Here is a 21,544-nt window from a genome sequence, read left to right on the forward strand (position 1 = left end):
TCCACACACACAGACACACACACAAACACAGATAATTACAGATAAGCACACCCGGACCGACAGACACACACATACACACACATAAAGTGAATGTTCCGGGCCATCTGTCCCTCAGAGATCTAACAGCAGTGTCCAGCAGGAGGACCTAGAGCAGGAGATCGTCTTGGCCAGCACACATTTTAGCCGCTGGTTTGTGTCTGCAGCTCCGCTAATGAGCATTTACAATTTCTGTACTGATGTATGCATACCTGTCTGCTTGGTCAGTTCCTCAGTCACAAACACACTGAGTTAAGACGACCCGGAGAGAAAAGAGAGCAGGTACAACAAAAAACTATCCTAGTGCATTCGCAAACGTGTATTAGCATGCACAGTTTGAGTTGGTCCTGGCAGGGCATGCAGGTGTTTGGACAAACCATAGTGGTGGATGCTCCGCTCAGATCTCTATCAGTCCACTTTGTTTTCTGTGTTATCTTTGAGCTTTTCCACACTCCACCCTCGACATAGACACCAACCCCATCCACATTTCAACTTCTTAATCACCAGTCAAGTAATTACAGTCCAGTAAGATTAAACAAAGCAAAGTACGTAACTCACAGAGACTGAAAAATGAACAGATTCTAATCCATACCCCTGACCCTCACATCGACAAGGATTATGATAGATACTAAAACAATTTCGAAAAATATGTGGATTATCGTACTTCTGAATTGATCAGAAGTACTTATAAGGAGCAGAGGTGAGGTGAGGTAAAGTGACGTAAGGAGTGGTGACACGACAAGTTGAGAGGAGAAAAAGATGAAAGGAGAAGTGGTCCATAAATTCTCCTCAGAATCGGACTTGAAAGTGGCCCCTCAAATGCTGTTCGATCAAGGAGTGTATGTGATTTCCCAGAATGAAGACACAATCACAACGCTGGTTTGGATTCTTGTATTTAAACACATCGCAGATCGTTTTCAGGTTTAGTCTAAATCCAAATGTGCAACACAGTTAAGCACATATTTACCTGTCTAGAGATGACGATACAGGAGAAGAACAGAAGGCGCGATAGAGGAAGTCACATTGGATTGTTCCAGACATTTTAGAGAGCAAAGCATACCGACTCTACATCTTACTGTTACTGGCTCCACAACATGAATCATCACATCAATTAATCCCTTTTTCCATGCCTACAGGAAAAGCAGAATTTGGAGAAAAACACACTCCATGTTACATCTTGCTGTCCAGCAAATGTGAGGTACATTTGAACATTCAGTATCACACTCAATGTAAATAATCAAATTTCATATGAAATGTAATATAAAAGTGTTTTGAAACATTTCACCATACTTTTGAGTTGAAAATGGTTACTGAAATCCTGTCTGCACATGAACACTTTTTTACACGATGCCTTGGTTATAAAATGTTTAGTGTAAACATTGTCAAGGGCTACGCAGGTAAAATGTTGAACAGGGCTGAACAGTTGTACATCATTGAACAGGGTTGAGCATTCTCTTTTTATTAAACTTAAGCCTAATGGGAGTCAGGTGGCTGAGCGGTTAGAGAATCAGACTAGTGATCAGAAGGTCGCTGGTTCGATTCCCAGCCGTGCAAAATTATGTTGTGTCCTTGGGCAAGGCACTTCACCCTACTTGCCTCGGGGGAATGTCCCTGTACTTACTGTAAGTCGTTCTGGATAAGAGCATCTACTAAATGTTAATGTAATGAGTACTGTGCCTGTCATCACTATGACATTCCCTGTATGTATGAGTGTGAGAATGTGAGCGTGGAAATTGAGGGGGATTATGCACACACAAATTAATGTTCGGACATCCATCACACCATACGCTTTTCGCACATCCATTCGCGCACACACACACACACACACCCACACATACACACACACACACTCTGTGTCTTTGATATATGCAGACTCACTCTTGCAGACTCAGACACACACCTCCCAGTATTCATGAATGCTTGACGCGTGAAAACAGACCTCGAGTGATAATTATGCATGTTGTTGCGACTCATGAGGCGTTAACCACCTGTTGTCTGTCGGTTGAGCCAATAACAAAGTGTGTGTGTGTGCGCGCGAGTGTCTCTTAATATTAGCCGGCCTGCGAAAAGTTCTCCTTTCATACTTTCATTAGGCGAGCAGCAGCCATGCGCCAACCCCGCAAACAACCCCTTATTACGTGTGTGCGTTTGTGTTAACCGGGCTGTGTTAGCGCTGTGCGTCACCCTCACCCCCCCCCCCCCCGCAGCACCACCCAGAGACAGCCCGCCTGGGAAACCATGGAAACCCTACTCGGCATCACATCCTCTGGCGCCAGGGCAGCAGAAACCTGATCTTTTGTAAAGTGGAATGAATTATGGATCCGACTTCGATGCCGTCTTCTTTTAAGTAAAGGTCCGTATTCACGCCCATGGCTCTCACTCCCTGTCTGCGTTCATCTCCTGAAGGTACGCAGATGGTGGCCAGGCAAACCGCCACGGGAAACAGAAGGGGAACCTTCAGGGTTCAGCGTTTGATTGGCTGATGGATCAGTGTGCCGGTGGTGTGTGTGTGTGTGTGCGTGCACGTGTGCGGGTGTGTGAGGGGTGCTGTGTCGTCCTGGCGCGAGGGACGCGGTGATGCCGTAAGGCCCTCCGGCAGCCGTGGTGCTGGTGCACGCTGGTGCACGCTGGTGCACACCAACAGCTGCTGTCTGGATCTGATCTTCTCTCTCAGTGGACACGACCCATGCCAGAGCCTGTGGGCCTCTTAAACCCTTCTAAACCCTCGCTCTGGCACCACACCAGGCTCCAAAGAAACACACAAAGCTATCTAAAGTATCTGCTTTGATTTCGGTATTATTCAATGGCAAATCAAATGTCAAGAAGATTGAAATGATAGCCCTGTTCTATTGGGCAGGGTTTGCCAGGGGAGCGATCTTTTGTTATCTATAAGGAAGGCACAGTGGCATAGCGCCTTTGACTGTCGCCTCACAGAAAGAAGAATTTCCCGCTGCCTTTGCATGTTCCCCGAGTTCGCGTGTCCTCCCAGGGCTCGTAAGGTTTTTTTTTTCTTTCTTCCGGAAAGGACCTCAATAAGAACATGAAGAACAGCTCGCTCTCCTGCTCAAGTGGCTGGCCTCTGTCCTCGCCCGGAGGAAGGACAACAGGATGGGAAATGCAGAGAAACCATTTCCTTTGTGGACACTCGAGTGTGCGTGTCTGTGTGCGTGTCGGGGGTCACCGCTCTCTACATACGTGCACGCGTGTGTTCAATCGCACGCTAAAGGTTTCGTCTTCTAGGAAGATGAACTATATGTAGCTTTGTGGCGCTCCTTATGGGAAACCACAGCTTTGTGTAGCCCGGGAGAACTCCTCCGCCCTGTCCTGTAGCCAGCGTCCCCCCCCCCCCCCCCACCCCACCCCCCACCCCACCCCCAACCCTCGGACCACACACATCAGAGTTTAATCCCACAATGGCAAGTCCCTAAAGCGTTTGAGGTCGACATGTCTCATTGTTCAAAGGAGAGATCGAGCATCGACAGCACGCGTCAGGATTCGTACGTAATACCGTGTAAGCTTCAAAAAATTATTTAAAAAAACGCCACTCTTGATTCCATTGCCCTCGGTGTACCATTTTATCCATGGCGACGAGATAATAAGTACTGCAAGGTGATAATAAGTACTGCAAGGTCGGCTCCCCCGTCGCAGCGAGACCGTGGTGCTGATTGGGTTCACATCTCGGAATGACTATGCTGGGATAAAGGTTTAGCTCAGCGTGTCGTTCCTACGACGCGGTGAAACAGGAAGCAAGTGATCTCAGCCTGTGGCCGGGAGCCAATCAGATCTCCCAGCCTGAGGCCTCAGCAGAAGCTAACGATGTGATCAGGTGATTATCTTCCTCGTCCACACACCACTCGGACGGCTGGGCAGAGTTATTGCTTCTTGCGCACTTCCATACACTGTGTGAGCCTCGTCCTTTCCTTGCACTCGGGTCTGTCTTGTTTCTGTTCTGCTATGTTTGATGTGCATTTAAAACAGTTGGTTGAATACCTATTGTGTTTTTATCATTTGATGCTTGGCATGTGTCTCAATATGGAATCCCTGTTTTTATAAAGTAGATGTAAATGCACATGCCCAAACACACACACAGGAAAAAAATGGTAATTAGCTCATGCTAATTTCCTACTGGAGGAAAATGGAGAGATAAACCTAAAATCAAGACTAATCAAGATCAAAACTAAAAATGTGATTAGCAATTCAAAGCAACACGAACCAAATCACAAAGGCACAACACAGACATGCACGCATGTCAGAAGAAACTGCACATGAATGGAAAAAGAAATCTTCACAATGCACAATTACACTGCAATTCGATTGGTTTACAAAGCATTTCTAATCAGTGTCACAATCATAAAGTCAATATGGATTCATCCCTGAGAATCCCATATGAGCTATAAGCCGTGACCCATGTTAACTGAAATTTGTTGAAAGCGCTTTCACAGGCTTCTGGTCTGCATCTCCCTAAGGCCGGGGATTACTGGATTTTACAGACTGGCCAATTTAGCCAAAGGATATGGCAGGGAATAATATATGGAGATTCAAAGTTTTCTAGCCTTCATTCCTCAGTCCCTAGTTCCCAGCTACAAGCCCCAAGAAATCCCCCAGTCTCCCATCCTCCAGCCTCCCTCCCATGAACACCCAGCTGTCATTTCTGAGTGTCTTTCCCCAGTGCCCAGCCCCAACCCCATTGTCCTGGCTCCAAGCTCCAGACCGAGACTGACATGCCCGTCTGGATGCGGGAGACCCCCACACCTGCTGGACCGCCGTACAGCACAGCACATGTCCCTCAGCCTCTGGTCTCAGCCAGACAGAACGAGGGGAGAGGGAGCTTGGCACCGAATCTGCTTGTCTGGTTTTAGCCAGACAGTCCCCATCCTCTGACTTCGAGTGTTCCCTCGACTTCATCACTTAGGACATGTCTTTAACGGCGCAGAGGCTGTTTCGGAGTCAGATAGCGCCTGCAGCGTCGTGGCCGAGAACAAAGTTGCTCGGCGACGGCTGTCAGAGCGACACAGACAGACAGGCAGGCTGAAAGACAGACAGACATGCAGGGGGGTGGAGGAATGGCGGAGCTGGCAGGCAGAGGGACTGCCAGGGTGATGGAGAGGGCTGTGATTGACGTGACAGTGGCCTAACACCCCAGAAGTGTTGCTTAATGACGACAGCTCTGCAGAGGACCCGAAAAAGGTGCAGTGCTCAGAATAAGCCCATCGCCATGGAAACAGGGGCCCGGCGTGCCTCGCTCCGTGAGCAACTCTGTATTACTTTCACAATGGCTTTTTTTCTTCTCTGTCTGTCTGGCTCTCGCTCTCCCTTCTCCCTGTCTCTCTCTCTCTTGTCTTGTTTAACAAGCTGTTGACCACATTTCTTGCCTAGTTGCCTGTTCGTTCTTCCTGCTGTCCGTTCCGCCAGCACACTGTCCTCGGTGTTTACGATATTCGACATTTTGCTCGGTCTGCAGTGATGATGACATTCTATTTTGAGGGGGGGGGGAGCTGAACTCTATCGCCATGGAAACCCAGCCTTAGTGTCTGTCGGTCGGTGTCTGTTTTTCCGTCTAAATAAGCTGGTTAACCGGGCCACGCACCGGGCTGGTTACCCTCCCCCTCTGCTCGCGCTTTGCGGTTACCTTCCGGCTCGGCGGGTGCGGCCAGCTGATGGCTGGGGGACCAGCGGAAACTTCTCAGCCACCCTCCATGTCCCCGTAGCTGTCTGTCTGCGTGCGTTAGCCCAAGCGGCTAGCTGTGGACGCAGTCGCCGGCCTCGACCCTGGCGGGCGCCGTGTTCAGGGAGCCCATCCTGTGGAGCGAGGTGGCCTTGGTGATGCCCTCGCTCCCCACCGTGGAGAGGGGGAAGTTCTCGTAGCTCTCGGGCGCCCCCAGGCCGCAGTGGCAGCGCTGCAGCGTGGCCTTCAGCTCGCGCTGGAAGTTGCTGTTGAGGAAGCCGTACACCACGGGGTTGACGCAGGTGGACGCCATGGCGGTCAGGTGGCACGCGGAGAAGACGGCGTCGTGCTGGCAGGCGGGCAAGGCCTGGTGGTGCCAGTCGAACAGGGTGTTGAAGACGTTGAGGGGCAGCCAGCAGAGGGCGAAGGCGACCACAATGGCCGCCAGCATGGCGTTGATCCTCTGGGCTCCGCGGGTCTTTCTGCTCCGCTCCACCATGTCCCTGAATCCCAATCAAAATCAGAATCAGAATGGTGTTTAATCGCCAAGTAAGTGGTCACGAACAAGGTTTACTTTGGTGGGCAGGTGCATACAGTGAACATCTAAACATAATGAATAAAATACAAATGTAGAAAATGTACAACAAAATAAAATAAAAATACTAGGGCTATACAATATAACATAAAATATGATAAATAAAGACACACGAGGACATGGCTGGTCACGTGAACAGGTCTACCCAGAGCACGGGAGCATTTACAGTGACCCCGGGTTCAATTCTGCTGCGGTCACGAGAGTGACCTCGCGAGGGCGCGCGTGTGCGCGTGCGTGCGTGCGTGCGTGCGTGAGCCGTGAGACGGACGGCGGGCGCATGTGTGACCTGCGTCGTCGGAGGCGGAGGAAGATCCGGAGGTAGCAGAGCAGCACCAGCAGCAGGGGGAGGCAGTACTGGAACAGCAGCAGAGAGGTGGTGTAGGCCAGGCGGTGGCGCTCGGACGGCCACAGCTCCATGCAGATCAGGTGGTCCCTGCAAGCCCACAACACCCGCTCAGCTACGGACGGTTGGAAAAACAGATCCCTCCTGGTCTCAGCGACTCACAAACATGGAGATTGAGACAGATGGGTGGATGTGTGGATGGATGGATGGATGTGTGGGTAGACGGATGGATGCGTGGGCGGTAGATGGATCGATGGATGAGTGGGTGGTTGGTTGGCTGGTAGGTTGGAGAGACAGACCAACAGTCAGATGAGACCATTCCTAACCTGAAGGGGTTGGCGGGCAGGCTGAGGTTCTGGAAGGGGGCGTTGGTGAGAATGTTAAAGGAGAGGAAGGGCAGAGAGATGAAGCAAGCCACCAGCCAGGTGAGCCCCACAGCCAGGTAGGAGTGGCCGGCTGCGGGGGACCAGCCCGTGGGGTGCAGGATCAGCTGGTGGCGCTCCAGAGCGATCAGCACCAGGGAGAAGATAGACACCGTCACTGACATGCACTGGATGAACGGAGTCACCTGGAAGAGAGGGGCGGAAAACGTCTAACACACCTAAAGTGTGCATTCAAAATACAGCCGGTGTGTTAATAGGCAGTAAATATGTGTGGGGGTGTTCGTGCGTGTGTGGGACTGTCTCACTCACCTTGCAGAGGGTCTCCCCAAGGACCCAGCGGTCCATCAGGGTGTAAATGACCGTGACAGGCAGACACACCACACACATGAGGATGTCGGAACAGGAGAGGTTGGCGATCAAGATGTTGGTGACGTTGCGCAACTCCTGCTGCCTGCCGATGATGAACACCAGGCCTGCGTTTCCCAGCAGCCCCACGGCGATCACCGTGCTGTAGGCCACGATCAGGAAGGTGGCTCCGCCCACTGAGGGCGGGCACGTGGTGGACTCTGTCCAATCAGAGGCCTCCCAGCCCCCCAGGGAGCTGCTGTTATTGGACATGGTCAGGAGGGAAGGTGTAGCTGGCTGGTAAAAGAAAGGGGTAATATAGGAGGGCGGAAGTATATGTAGGTTAAAGACAGATGGTTGAGGTGTCGAGGATAGATTAGAGATGGTGAGGTTGGAAGTCGAATTAGGTAGGTTCGAGATGAAGTTGGGTAGGTTACAGGGTTGGTAGGTCAGGGGGTTGAGTATGGGTATTTGAGCTGGGCTTAGGAAAAGATAGAGGTGGGATTTGGTAGGTTGTCGGTGGGCTAGGGTAGGATGGAGGTTAGGAAGGTTAAAGGTGAGGTTGGGTAAGTTGGGTGAGCCTGGGTAGGTTAGAGGTGAGGTTGCGTAGGTTAGAGGTGAGGTTGGGTGGGCTGCAAGTGAGGTTGGATAGGTTAGTGGCGGGGCTGAGTAGGTCAGAGGGTGGGTAGGTTAAGAGGCAGGATTGGGGGTAGGTCAGGAGATTGTGGATTGGTCACCGTGGAACAGTCTCTCTGCCTCCCTCCATGGGACAGAGCTGGTGTGGCATCCACGGCTGCTTCCTGGAACAGAGAGAGAGGGGGGGCACAGAACAGCACTCAGAGGATGGAATTCTACGGGGAGAGGGAGAGGATGATCAAAAGAGAAAAGTGGAAATGCCCCAAAGATTAGAGGATATAAGAAGTGGAGAAAATGAGACAAGATCAAATGAGTGGTAGATGGAATGAGAGGGGAGAGTGGTTTTTGTCCCTCGAATGTCACACCCCGCGCTAACTATATTCATCACTTTCATAGTCAATCCCCAGAACGGCTTGTATGAGGGGAGAGAGGAGGAGAAATGCCTTGAGGAGTGGATTGCCTTGTGGTTCTCTCCCTCGCCCCCCATCTCACGCATACTGCTCTCTCTCTCTCTCTTTTTCTCTCTATCTCTCTTTCCTTCTTTCCGGAGCTCCTTCTAGAACACACCGTCTTGCTGTGTGACATCTCATCCTAGCATGTCTTTCCCACCCTATTTTTCAAGACTGGATCATTAAAATGGATGTTTTCATCTCGGCGGATCGCACGCAGACACATACAAACACACCGAAACAAGCGCACCCACAGGTTCATTTGGAATTCAGACTAAGAATGAGATGAGGCGTGCAATCATGCAATGAAGCCCAGAAACAACCTCCCATCCAGCAAACAAACAGACACACGAACACACAGACACGCACACACCCTTCCCCCGGGTTAATGGCCTGATTATACGGCGCTCTCCACCAGAGACATGGGTGGCATTAGAGGATCCTCAAATGAGATTAAGCACCACAGACAAATGGTTTATATCGGTTCACTATGATGACCCTGTGTGTGTGTGTGTGTGTGTGTGTTCAAGATGCAGTGTTTTCATTTTTGACCACAGTGCCCCGGTTACAGAGACACAGTTCTAGAAACCAAATCTCTCTACTAACGTGACAGTCCCAGATCAGGCTGGCCTTCTGGGATGAATACAGAGCACAAACAGACTCAGCAGAACTACCCTGTGGTGAAATACATGGATGTCTAAGAGCCCTGGCCATTTCACATCAGGACCAATCCCTCTCCCAGACACAGACTCGATTTGATCTGCACACACACACACACACACGCACACTCTCACACGCACAAATCTACACAGGCACGCATTTAGAATCGACATGGATTGGCTCATGCACGCACCATAATAAAGACCATCCTTCAGTATGGTCCCCTCCCCGATTTGAGTGAACTGGCAATCAGGACAGAGCTTATTATTCTCCCCCTACTCTCTCCTAACCATCATGCCCTCTTAAGCGAAGGACTCTCCATCCCCAGCTAATTATTTTCATTCAGCACGCACACACACACACACATATGCCCGCGCACACACGCATGGCACAAAAAGGCTTTAAATGGGATACGTGCTGAAGGCCGACCTCAGGAGAGGAGATGTTGCCAGGTTTTCAGAGTAACCCAACGTTTAACATACTCTATCCGACTGCTGTGAATGTGTGGCCACCGGTGCCTGTGGCTCCTACATCAAGTCAGATGATGAAATGCTATGTCGCTAATGAGCAGACGCTTTGCAAATCCAAAGCTGGTTAGTTCTCTTTATGATGTCACGCTGGTACACCGCACGGGCGGCTTGTCAATCCGCCAATGCTCACGTCTCTCTCTTACGTGATGTATTATTCATAAACGCTTATCATTATTTCAAAGTGCTGAGAGAAGACAACTCTAACTGTTGCGGCGACGACAGGGTCGTATATGTTCACGTCCTCCCTTTTGATCGTGAACTGGGAGCGACAGAAATTGGAAGCTGAGATTCCCTTTGGAAAGCTGCACTCCTTTGTGTTGAACGCTGCTTTTGTCTTGAGGACGAAGTTAGCTGTAGCAGCAGCTCTGGTTTATGTTAGGGTGTCACGGGAGGCCAATCTTTTCTGCAAAACTGACAATGGCAGAGGGGTGTGTGTGTGCGGGGGGGGGGGGGGTGTTGTCTGCTCTCCTCCCTCCTACCTCTGCACTGGGTTTTGTGCTGGGGGGGAGGGGGTTAGGCGCATGATGCTGAGATTTCTAAATATAGAGATGTAGGTATGTGGAGAATCTGTTACTTGTTGACGTCGGGCGCGCGGGAGTAGAGAGGCTGACGACTGGCAGGGCGTCTGGGGAGAGACGGCGGCATGGCGTGGGCGGACACGAACGGGAGGACGAGCATTCCGTATATACCGCGAACGGGACTTGATGTGAGTGAGAGTTCAAAGAACCATGTGGGAGACGGCACAAATGGACGAATGAGTGAGAGAGAGGAACTGGAAAGACAAATGAGGAGATGAAAGGATAGTCAGGCATGGGAAACGGCAACCTTTGATTGAGGGGAGTCTGGATATTCTTCGGTCTCTCTCTCTGCATTCGTATGTGTGTGTGTGTGTGTGGCACACACATTTCCATTGATGACACATTCACACTTGTGCTCCTGAGCGAATTTGACTGTCCTTCACATTTAATAACACTCAGCAGACTGTGATGCTCCGAAAAGGACACTGCCACTTCTCGCATTTACATAACGGCCGCGCGCGCACACGCACACACACACGCACACACACACACACACAATACACGATACACATTTACATAATTCATACCAGCAGAGGCCTTGCTGCTTAAGATCAAACAGAATCACATCAACAACTTGACTCATCAAAACTGCTTGGTCCGGCTGCAGAATTACTATGGAGACGAGATGCAGAGCAAACTTGAAGGATAAATTAATAGCATTCCAATGGCTTTTGTTCATTCCAATAAGGACATGCGGAGCTGAGATTGTCATGTTGGCCTCTACCTGGTGGGACCTCGGCTCACCTGGTTGGCATGTGTGTGTGTGTTCCTTTGAATGTGTGCTGCTCACACACCTGGACCCACAGCTGGGGCTGCGGCCCCGGCTCTGGTTCCAGTTGAGCGGGAACACAGATGGCAGGAGACAGATGGGAGACGCTCATTAACCCACTCTTCATCTGCGAACAGATACTCGTGAAGGGTGTGAGGACTAGTGAGCGAGAGCCCTTATGTGGGCAGGTACTGCAGGTAGGTATGCAGCTAGGTAGCTAAGTAGGATGTGACCACTGTCCTAGACACCACAGCATGTAGGTTCTGTCGGTATTGACCACTGTCCTGCACACCAGAGTATTTAGATAGGTAGGAAGAAACTTGACCATATCTCTGATCTTCAAAACCGTATGTAAGCCTGTTAGGGTTTAGACCCTGGACAAACAAATACCTTCATCCTTAATCCTGGTTTTGGCTTTATAGAAACACAGTCTTGATAAAGCCTACCTAATTGGGAGAAGATGGCTGTAGTCTTTGAAACTGAAACCGAATTTCTTTATATCAATGGTATAATGTAGCAAAAAGTATATACAACCGATCCAATATCGCACAATTGCTTTAAACATTTTCTCCATGCGTTATAAACCTAGAATCATTTCACTGTTGCTCCCTTGTATTGATCATCATTAAACCATAACAATTAGTGTACCCTGTCCAAGACAACAGGGTATCTATGTAGGTAGTGAACACTGTCCTATCAATATTCCATCGGTGATGCTTAATGAGAGTGAAGGGTGGGGTGTGGTGGGGGGGTGGAGTGTGTGTGTGGAGGGGCATACAGGTAGACATGCTTCTAAAGAGTGTGTGTGTCGGTGTGTGTGTGGGGGGGAGATGTATATGAATGTGCTTGAGGGAATTGATACAGAGATCCCCTACAGGACCATCCTATTGTCTCTCTCCACTCTCCACTCCACAGTTCATTTGCAGAGTATTAAGTCCCAGCCGCGGGGGAAATAGCTCTATGTGTGTGTGTGTGTGTGTGTGTGTGTGTGTGTGTGTGTGTGTGCGTGCACGCGTGAAACCAGTGTGTGTGTAGGTGTGTGTTTGAAGTGTGCAGCACATAAAGTCAGACCCTGAGGTAAAATGGTTGGGCAAGACACCACACTACACACAACTGCCTACACACACACACACACACACACACGTGTGTGCTCACACACACACACAAAGACAACGACAGTCTACATAATGGGTTTCATTCTGCATGATTAGTTAATGTACCACTGGATGATACTTCACAATCTGGTGGTTTGGTAATTAGTAAATACGCAGATTCAGCAAGAAACGTTGGTCTCGAGAACTGAAGTGGTAGCAGGTAGAACAACTCATTTCACTGCATATTGTACCACGTATAATCATGTGACAAATACAAATCTTGAATGGACCTCCACTGATTCGTGTGCTTGGATATCTTGTTCTTTTTTCATAGGTTTTATGCATCTCAAACCAACACTACAGGCTGCCGGGTATTGATTATTTTTCAGTTGTTCCCACAGGTACACAGCGTGACATTCAGACGTTCATCAGTAAAAACTGTTATCAACACTGATAAGAGCAGGGCTGGTAATCATTGCTGCACCAAGCATCATGCATATGAAAACAAACAGCACACACACACGCGCACGTTAACCATCACTTCATACAGCCTTGTCTGAGAACACAACCATCTGTGTTCCTCAATCCTGGTCCTTTCACCAGGACAAGTGGGACTTGCAATCATCTCACAATTTAAACTGACCCTCCTGCTTGTCTCCAAAAAATATTTCCAAGTTCTCCAGCAGCCTGTTGAGCAATTAGTATGGTGTAACTGCAAGTCCAACTGCATATTTCTGAATTGAAAAGAAGACAAGACTCGAAAATGTAATTGGTGCGAATTTGAAATATAACTTTTTGGGATAGATGAGCGCGATAACCCTAACCCTAACCCTAAGACGTTTTCTTTGGTGGTTGCCTCATTTCGATAAAGCTGGCGTTAAGGATTATTTAGACACCATGCATAGCAATGAACTGGCAACTGTAAGCATAGTCTACATCCATTATTCAACAAAAATTCGACACCACTAACCTCTGATAGACGGGCAAAATAATAACGCTTAATGCCATACATTCTTTCGCTGAAAGGTCTGTCCCACTTCGGTAGACTAAAATGCGTAACGACATTGACGTTGTGCCTTACTCCCTTCTCGGACATTTAACTGCAATAGGCTGAAGTGTGAAACGCCAAGTAACTCCAAAATTTGCTTTACCAGTAGGCTAATCGGTGTCTGAATGTGTGGGACCACTCACCTTACTAAGGACGGGTACTGCTGGCGGACAGGACGGTGCCGTCTGTGGGGACTTGTGATGAGAGCGCTTTGTCTCCTTGCTGTGAGCAATGGTACGTGGTAAGCGGCAACACGGCTTTTATGAAGAGAAGCAGAGGGGTAAGGGGCGGCAGATATTATTTGGGGAAAGTGTGTTCGTGTAGGCGCGTTCATGTGTTTTAGGAGGGGATTGCGCAATTGGATAACCTAACTTTCAAGGGAAAACTAGTGATCTTTACGACCTCTTTGGAATTTCTAAAGGATTTCTCCTCAGACAAAGCAGACATATGACATACTACCCTATCAAGCATGTATCGCTTTGTTTAAATTGAGTTTGTCAATTGCGTTTTTGGCCATATCTCTCTAAAGGAGACTTACAACACAATCAATTTGCCTTAAATACACATTTTTGTATCAACTATATGGATAGGCAGAAACGCCACTCCGTGCAAGGAAACCTCAGTTTGGTACCCAGCGCTTCAGCTTACTATGGTTAAACCACAATCTGTTTCCTCCCAAGGAAGGGATTAAGAGTTAAGCAGGTTTTTAATGCATCCTTCAGACCAGGAATGGTGTCATTGACCAGCACACTGTCCAGCCTTGCTCAGTATAGGCCCCTGGGACATGGAGGCACTCCGTATCTTAGCAACCTGGCAGCCACTCACCGACCCAGGTGCCCCTTTCGGTCGGCCAACCCGTGTGGGGGCGGTGGGCACTTCTCTGTCAGTAGGTCAGGACCTTTATGGCACAGTGGGCAGGGCGATGCGGTGCTCTGAAAGCGAGCGCTCTGATCTCAGGCTACCTGAATGGTGTCCTGGGTCTGGGCGGAGGCAGAACGGGAAAGATCTGCGGATCCCGTCTAAGGAGAGGTTAGTTTGACGCTCTGCTCTAGCATTCACGCCGGTCACATCGCACATTAGGGCAATCAGGGCAATTCTCACCAGGGTGCCCAACAGAACACCATACTCTCCTGTATGATTTCGATTTTGGGGCCCGGGGTACAAATTAGCCAGGGGGCCCAGAAACCCTATAGCGGCGACCCTGCACATACCCCTTAACACCCTCCCTCCCATTTCTCTCCTCTCAGATTTGAGGCGATCATGTTCCCCAAAACAACCAATCACAGACATTGTAATGTTAAAATGGAGACGGTAGTCTTCTTCTGCTGGAAGGCCACTGGTCTCACCATGTGACATGAAAGGACTTGTCTCTCTGCAAAGTGGCTTTGTTTGCTCGGAGAAAGCCATTGTTAATGTTCCCTCCAAGCTTAGCGTTCACTCGCTCCATTCAAGTTCAAATATTGTTTCCGAATGTCATCCGCTGAAGGTGACAAGAAGTCACTTGAGCCCAAATGAGGCGAAGGGGGATTCTGGGGGATTTTTTGGGGATCCTTAGCTGAGCTACAGCTACTTTGATAGAGATTGTTTTTCTAAATCTCAGACATGAGTCACATCTGGGAAAGGGGAGAGAGAAATAGAGGGGTAAAGGTTGAAGAAAGAAAGAGAGAAAGAAAGAAAGAAAAGAGAGAGCCAAAGCCACAAAGAGAGATCGAGGGAGGGAGAGAGAGAGAGAGCTGTTATGCGGGTGACAAGAGTCAAAGCGTATATTTTGCAGGTAATCCATCTCCTCGATGCTGATCCGTCCAAAATGAACACTCTACCTCTAATCATCTTGAACTCTGTCTCCCTTCCCTATCCGACGTTTTGACATCACGCGCATACACAAACGGGTTAGATATGAGAAAGGGGATTATTGTGTATCCTAAATACAAGGGGTGTCCTTCGAAGCTTTTCCCCCCTCCACAGATGGCTGAGATTGGCACAATCCTATGTGCGCGACCAATTGCTTTCCCTCTCCAGGGAACATTAGCTGCCCTATCCTTTCACTTGTCGCATCTCCACATCTCATTTCACGTGTGTGTGAGGGCGCGTGTGTGGAGGTGTGTGTGTGTTTGTTGAAATGAAACATTTGATCTCAAACAGTGTCTAGTCTTTCCCTGCATTTACCATGATGAAATCCAATGATGTCTGCTCTTGAGATTGATGTGCACCGGTTGCTTGTGTGTGTGTGTGCTCAGGGTTCACGGAATTAGCTCCTTAGGAGCAGCTTCACAGCTGCTATGATCCCATTTAGTGTGTGTCACTGCAACACTGCGCCCCCTGAAAGTTAAATTGCACTCCCCACCCAACACACATCTCTTGCTGAGCAGCATCTCACTTGGCTTCGGCGTGTGGTTCGGTTGCTTGGACACCAGCAGCCCCACAGACTCCTTTATGGCCGACAGAGGTCTGAGGAACGTCAATAATCATCGGCTTTGCGATCAGGTGTGCAGCCGGTGTTCGGTGCACTTAAGAGAGAGAGAGAGAGAGAGAGAGAGAGAGAGAGAGAGAGAGAGAGAGAGAGAGAGAGAGAGAGAGAGAGAGAGAGAGAGAGCGCAAGAGAGGGAGGGAGGAAGGACAGGGAGTTCCGGAAGGCTCCGTCTCAAACGACTGTTGGTTTTCGAACATGTCCTCTCGGGGGCGAGTCTCGGCCTCTCGTCCCTGCCCTTTCGAGCTGGCTGCTCCGTGACCTTAGGAGGAGCAGAAAAGAATGAACATGCCGCCCTATCCGCCCTATTTAGACCTGGCCTGACCTTATTCATCTCTACTCTGCTCCTCCTTACCTCTCCCTTTGTTCAGCCCGCCTCTCACGTCTGGCTCGCACACAGGATCCAGCCTTGCCCTCTTCAACAGGTATTGGAGCTTTATCTCTGTGATGCAGGGGACAATGCCATCCACCGTGTCGTCTCTTAATAAAAGCCTATTTCGGGTTTTCACAGACGGGCACTGTGTTTATGAAACCTTTTTTTTATGAACGTTCTAATCATTTAAGTAAGCAAGTCTTCCGAGTCCTCCCGAATGTCTTGGGAGTATGGTTGGAACAATGACTCACGTCGTCCTTTCGACAACAAACACCGTGGAACTGAGACGTGGACGTGGAGTCGGACTAATTGGGTTGTGTTTGAAGAGACCGAGGGGCGATCCACGTCATCGTGATTAGAACGTGTAATTAAAGGACGCTCAGGCCAGGTGCCGCTGAACAGACTGTTCTTTGATTTACCAAACGATACATTTTGAAGACAGTGTTTGATTACTTTTGCATGTTTAACAGTAATTGGTGTTCAGCACGGTCTCCATAGATCCTTGACCACATTCTTCACAGGCAGGGCTTACAAAAAAGCTCATTGGGTGTGCTTTGCCTTCGGCAAGGGCACAACCTTTGTTCTCTCGCATATATATTATTGGGTGTGCTTTGCCTTCGGCAAGGGCACAACCTTTGTTCTCTCACATATATATTATTGGGTGTGCTTTGCCTTCGGCAAGGGCACAACCTTTGTTCTCTCACATATATATTATTGGGTGTGCTTTGCCTTCGGCAAGGGCACAACCTTTGTTCTCTCACATATATATTTATTTATTATTATTTATTTTCGCCCCCCTAAGGATCAGTCAATATTTGGACTACATACACAACGGCGGTGTCAAAAGGTTCGTCGTGGTAGCGATTGAGTTGCTTCTATTGGGATTTACGTTCCGTTGCATGGTTTAAGTGGAAATTAAGTTTTTGTGGCGAAAAGTGAAGCTAACGGTGGCTAACTTGCTAGCCACAGTCAATGACGCTACTTACGTCACCAACGTCATGAAAACTCGCGTGACTACCTCTAGCAGAACATTTGTTTAGCAGCTCGTTAACTTCTGGGAGATAGCTAAGCTAACTGCTTTACTGCAAGGCAGCTGCAGAAACGCCACAAGCAAAGAGGCCAGGGTGATAACTATTCACTCATTTTACTTTGTGATATGACACACAATTGTGACGTGTAATGTACAATATAAACTGATTTTATTAAGGAAGTACATCCACTTTCGGAAACAGTAGTCTACTATGTCACTGAAGTATTAGCATCATGACATTAGCCTCTGTTGCCCGGGCAACACATACAGTGGTCTATGATGCATCTGTTTTCAATCGTTAAAATAAACATTCCTCATAAATACATTTTTGTTGTAGGATTTATTATGACATTACATTACAAGTAAACGATTTGTGGGTGAAATTATCATTACCTGTGGTTTCAAACCAGTGTTGCTCACTGCAAGGCTGTAGCCTACGCGAGACACTACAAAAATATCTAGCTTACACAACTGTAGGAAGTCAAACGGCGACAGAACATGTTCGGCACTCCCCTTACTTAACAAATGCAGACAGACCGACAGATGGATGGAATCATTTTATGATGATAATTGTCTATCTTGGCTGATGTAGATCACATAGATGGTGAAATGTTTATTGTGGTTCTGAAAAAGTTCTCAGCCGAGATGAGTACCAGACCTTCATCTTGAACTGTCTCCAGGATTAAAGCTTTCCTTCAGACATCTCCGTCCAGCTAAAATGTTAGGTTTGGGGTTAGGGTTACTTAAATCAAAAGTCTATCTAACTACTAACCTTAACTTCATTGCCACAGCCTAAACTTTGTCAATCTGTTAATGAAAATAATTAATTTCAGGCTAAACCGTACAACGGAACGTTAAATCAAATTCAACCAACGCAATCGCTACCAAGACGAACACAGCAGTAGTCTAGTACTGTACCGTAGTAGTACAATTTACCGGGGCAGCTTCTCCACACAGGGCTATATCGCACTTGGCGTTGTTACTGACAATGATCGCTACCAGTGAGCTTTTTATGAAAGCGATTTTCCACTAAATAAATGTCAAGCTTATTTACGTTTTTGGGGGCATATTTTCAGTTAGCAGATGGTACTGTTTGAATCGCGATTCCATCTTCTACTGCCGGTAACGTCGTAGAATAATCTTCAAAGGGGGTTCTTTATTCATATGAGTAGGCTAAATGCCTTAAAATATCACGAGAAGGGAAAAACTTAAAAGGACGTTTAAGTCATAGAGATTAGGTCAATTTTTACACAGGTCTGCCAAATTTATTCGTTTTGATTCAACGATGAGGCTGCCTCTTGCAGGTGAAATAAGACATCTATTTCATTCTACACTTCACTCGTATTTTCAGTTGTAAATGAGCAGCAAAAAAAAATGCTTTTAAATCCATGTAATCTTTATAAATAATAAGTATGCATTTTTTTAATATAAAGTATACAGAAATATCAGTTGTAAAAATTTCATTCAAAAACGGACCCCTGTGCAACCGACGCAAGCAAGCACACCCTACAATTTCCCCAGAAATTGTACCCTCTCTAGTTCTAAATATAGCTGCACACAGCGATGGCGGATTCCTCCTCAAAACTGCAACATATTCTAAAATAAACCTGAACTTAAACAGACGATTGGGCTCAAATAAACACTACAGCTAAATCATTGCTGTTTGACAAATAGAACAGCTGAATCTTACTGACAGCTAGCAATCTAGATAGCTACAAACACTGATTTGCAGGGTACATCAGAGGGATGTCATCTTCAAGCACATTAGGTTTGAAAAACCCTCAGTCAAAAGGACATTTGATTTATTGACACAGATATTGAGGCAATGTGGACGTTTACACGTGTACAAGTACACCCTTTTCAGGCATTTTGTATTATATTCATTTTTCCTACACACAAATGGAAAAACATCAATTCTACAGATGTGGATGGAATTTCAAGTCAATTGGACCTCCGGTTCAAGAGAAAAATAATTTTGTAGGTTTTTCCACATTTTCGCCATGCAGCTAAATCCATCATGGCAGACCTGATGGGTCGTTCCAGCTTTTTGGTTCCCCATGACAACTGAGGCATGTACACCAAGTTTCAGAAGAATTGGACAAATGGGGTGGAAATGCCATCACTTTGGAGATGGGACATATGGACAGAGGAATCCTAATGAATCAACATGGATTCATAGATTCAATAGAAGTCTGGACTTTCATTAAACCTTTTCCATCTATGCCTTTTCCCCCCTCCCCCTCTGCTTCACGCCTCCGGCGCTGATCTAGCTCTGTTTATGCAGGCTCTCTTTTCCTCTATCCAAACTCTATATTTCTATCCAGGCTCTGTCTCTAAACTAAAGTCATATAAACCACATATTTTGAGATCTTTGATATCAAAATCTGACTATTAACACCATATATGGTGTGGAGGGGGTGGCTGGTGAGGGGGCTGGTGTGTGTGAGGGGGATGGTGGTGTGTGAGGGGGATGGTGTGTGTGAGGGCACTGGTGTGTGTGAGGGGGATGGTGTGTGTGAGGGGGATGGTGTGTGTGAGGAGGATGGTGTGTGTGAGGGGGCTGGTGGTGTGTGAGGGCACTGGTGTGTGTGAGGGGGCTGGTGGTGTGTGAGGGGGATGGTGTGTGTGAGGGCACTGGTGTGTGTGAGGGGGATAGTGTGTGTGAGGGGACTGGTGTGTGTGAGGGGGATGGTGTGTGTGAGGGGACTGGTGTGTGTGAGGGGGATGGTGTGTGTGAGGGGACTGGTGTGTGTGAGGGGGCTGGTGTGTGTGAGGGGGCTGGTGTGTGTGAGAGAGCGTCGTAAATGAAGAGCTGGGCGTCAGAGGCCTGGCAATGCTCGAAAAGGTCTGCTGGCGTGATCCAATCAACAAGCTGATTTGTGCTTGTGTGTTTGTGCGCATGCATGCCCCCAGTGTGTGCAACCAGCTCCAGTGGCAGCCATCAAGGATGTGCCAAGCTCCCTGGAGCCCAGCCGGAGGCTTCGTAAGTGGGGCAGTGGGGTTTGGAATGACCCTGCTTCCTGGAGCTTCTGCCGGGAAGAGGAGGATCTCTGGAGAAGCTGTAAGCCAGTCATCTCTTCCTTATTCTCCAGGCACTCCCTCCTTCACTGCCCCCAACAGAGCGCTGAGACAGTAAAGACCAAGACAGGAGGATGACATCATACCTCTGGAATCCATCTGCTCTGGGCTGGTGGAAGCTCTGCGATTGGCTGGAGCATTGTGTTTGACCAGAGCAGGATGATCTGTGCCCAGCTGGGAACCTCGAGTTTTCAATTCCCTTCTGAATGCTGAATGATGACATCAACGGTGAAGTCTCCAGTGATTGGTGTGTGGAGGGTGGGGGGGGGGGGGGGGGGGGGGGGAGGGGGGCGCTGTGGCCTTCATCAGTCATTGTCACACAAAAAAAAGGACCAGATGATTAAAATGATTAAAATGGGCAGGTACGTGTGCGCGGGTGGGCATGTGTGTATTTTAAGAAGAGACGTCTGGCCTGTAGACTGCTTGTCTGATAATGCATTCACAACTGCAGGTGCTTGTTGAAGCTCTGGGTGTATGACGCACTCTCACCGGAAAACAGGCAGACAGGCACACAGACACAGACACCGAGAGACACACACACACACCCTGCGCATCTCACCGAAATTAAATACTTCAGTATTCAAACTTTCATCAGACACGTCGACTCCGATCTTCAGAGGCAATTCCATCATGGCATCTGAAATTCTTCCATAAGACCGCCCACCTCCGCACTCCCGACAAAACCTCTCCCCCCCCCCCCCCCACCTCCTCCCTCGTCCCCCAATCTCCTACAGCTATCATCTGTGATTCATCCATGGTAGTTCCGGCTGCCAGCAGCCTATCTCAGCCCCAGGGGCCATTGTTATGGGCAATCATCTGAGTGTGCTCCTTCGGGAGACTGCCCATGTATTCAAGCACCTAATAGACCAGAACTAAAGAGAAGAAGAGAGGAGAAGGGAAGGGAGAGGGAGAGGGAGATGGGAGGAGAGGAGAGGAGGGGAGGGGAGGGAGGCAGGGAGAAGAAAAGAAGAGAGATGAGAGGAGAGGCAAGGGGATTTTATTTAGGATCCAATCTACTGCCTGCTTATCTCCCTCTGCAACTCCACTTACCCTCACTGGACTCTTTTTCTATCCATGTAACACATACACCAACAATTACAAATTCAGACTGAAGTCCAATTTCACAAAGACACCAAGACGTGATGTTGCATGTTCAGAATGTTTTAAATGCAGTAACCTTTGTAACAAACCCTCCATAGAGGTCTGTTGTTTGGTTGTTGGAGCAGAAACGTCGGTAGGAGATTTTAAGTAGTTGTCATGGAAACCAAGTCCATACAGCCTTGTAATCGCTGTGGCAAAACACCAGCATATCGTATATGTTCTGATCCGTGTTCAATCGAACATCAGTGTGTGTGTGTGTGTGTGTGTACGTGTTAAAGGGCATTGGAAATCCCATGGTCATGTCGTCTGGTCCACGGGATCACAGTGGTGGGTCACATGATGCACGGTGGTTTAACCATTACTC

General features: G+C 48.4%; 1 protein-coding gene across 1 annotated transcript; it reads right to left on the reverse strand.

Annotated features, from left to right (window-relative positions):
- Positions 1-4,316: 4,316 nt before the first annotated feature.
- npy8ar (neuropeptide Y receptor Y8a) lies at positions 4,317-13,409 on the reverse strand. Its single transcript, XM_062484378.1, has 5 exons — positions 13,275-13,409; positions 7,332-8,167; positions 6,966-7,207; positions 6,583-6,729; positions 4,317-6,204 (listed from the first exon to the last, which is right to left on the reverse strand). The coding sequence occupies exons 2-5, from the start codon at positions 7,638-7,640 to the stop codon at positions 5,775-5,777; spliced, it is 1,128 nt and encodes a 375-aa protein (XP_062340362.1). The 5' UTR covers positions 7,641-8,167; positions 13,275-13,409; the 3' UTR covers positions 4,317-5,774.
- Between the last annotated feature and the right edge of the window lie 8,135 nt (positions 13,410-21,544).

The sequence above is a fragment of the Osmerus eperlanus genome, chromosome 18 (assembly GCF_963692335.1).
Source record: "Osmerus eperlanus chromosome 18, fOsmEpe2.1, whole genome shotgun sequence".
NCBI lineage: Eukaryota > Metazoa > Chordata > Actinopteri > Osmeriformes > Osmeridae > Osmerus > Osmerus eperlanus.

What these genes read in the sequence shown, in the direction of transcription:
- npy8ar (XM_062484378.1), bottom strand. Translation starts at nt 7,640, where the DNA reads ATGTCCAATAACAGCAGCTCCCTGGGGGGCTGGGAGGCCTCTGATTGG. An exon ending in TTGGGGAGACCCTCTGCAAG is followed by an intron (nt 7,208 to 7,331) that starts GTGAGTGAGACA and finishes CCTCTCTTCCAG; the next exon opens with GTGACTCCGTTCATCCAGTG. An exon ending in CTGCCCGCCAACCCCTTCAG is followed by an intron (nt 6,730 to 6,965) that starts GTTAGGAATGGT and finishes GTGGGCTTGCAG; the next exon opens with GGACCACCTGATCTGCATGG.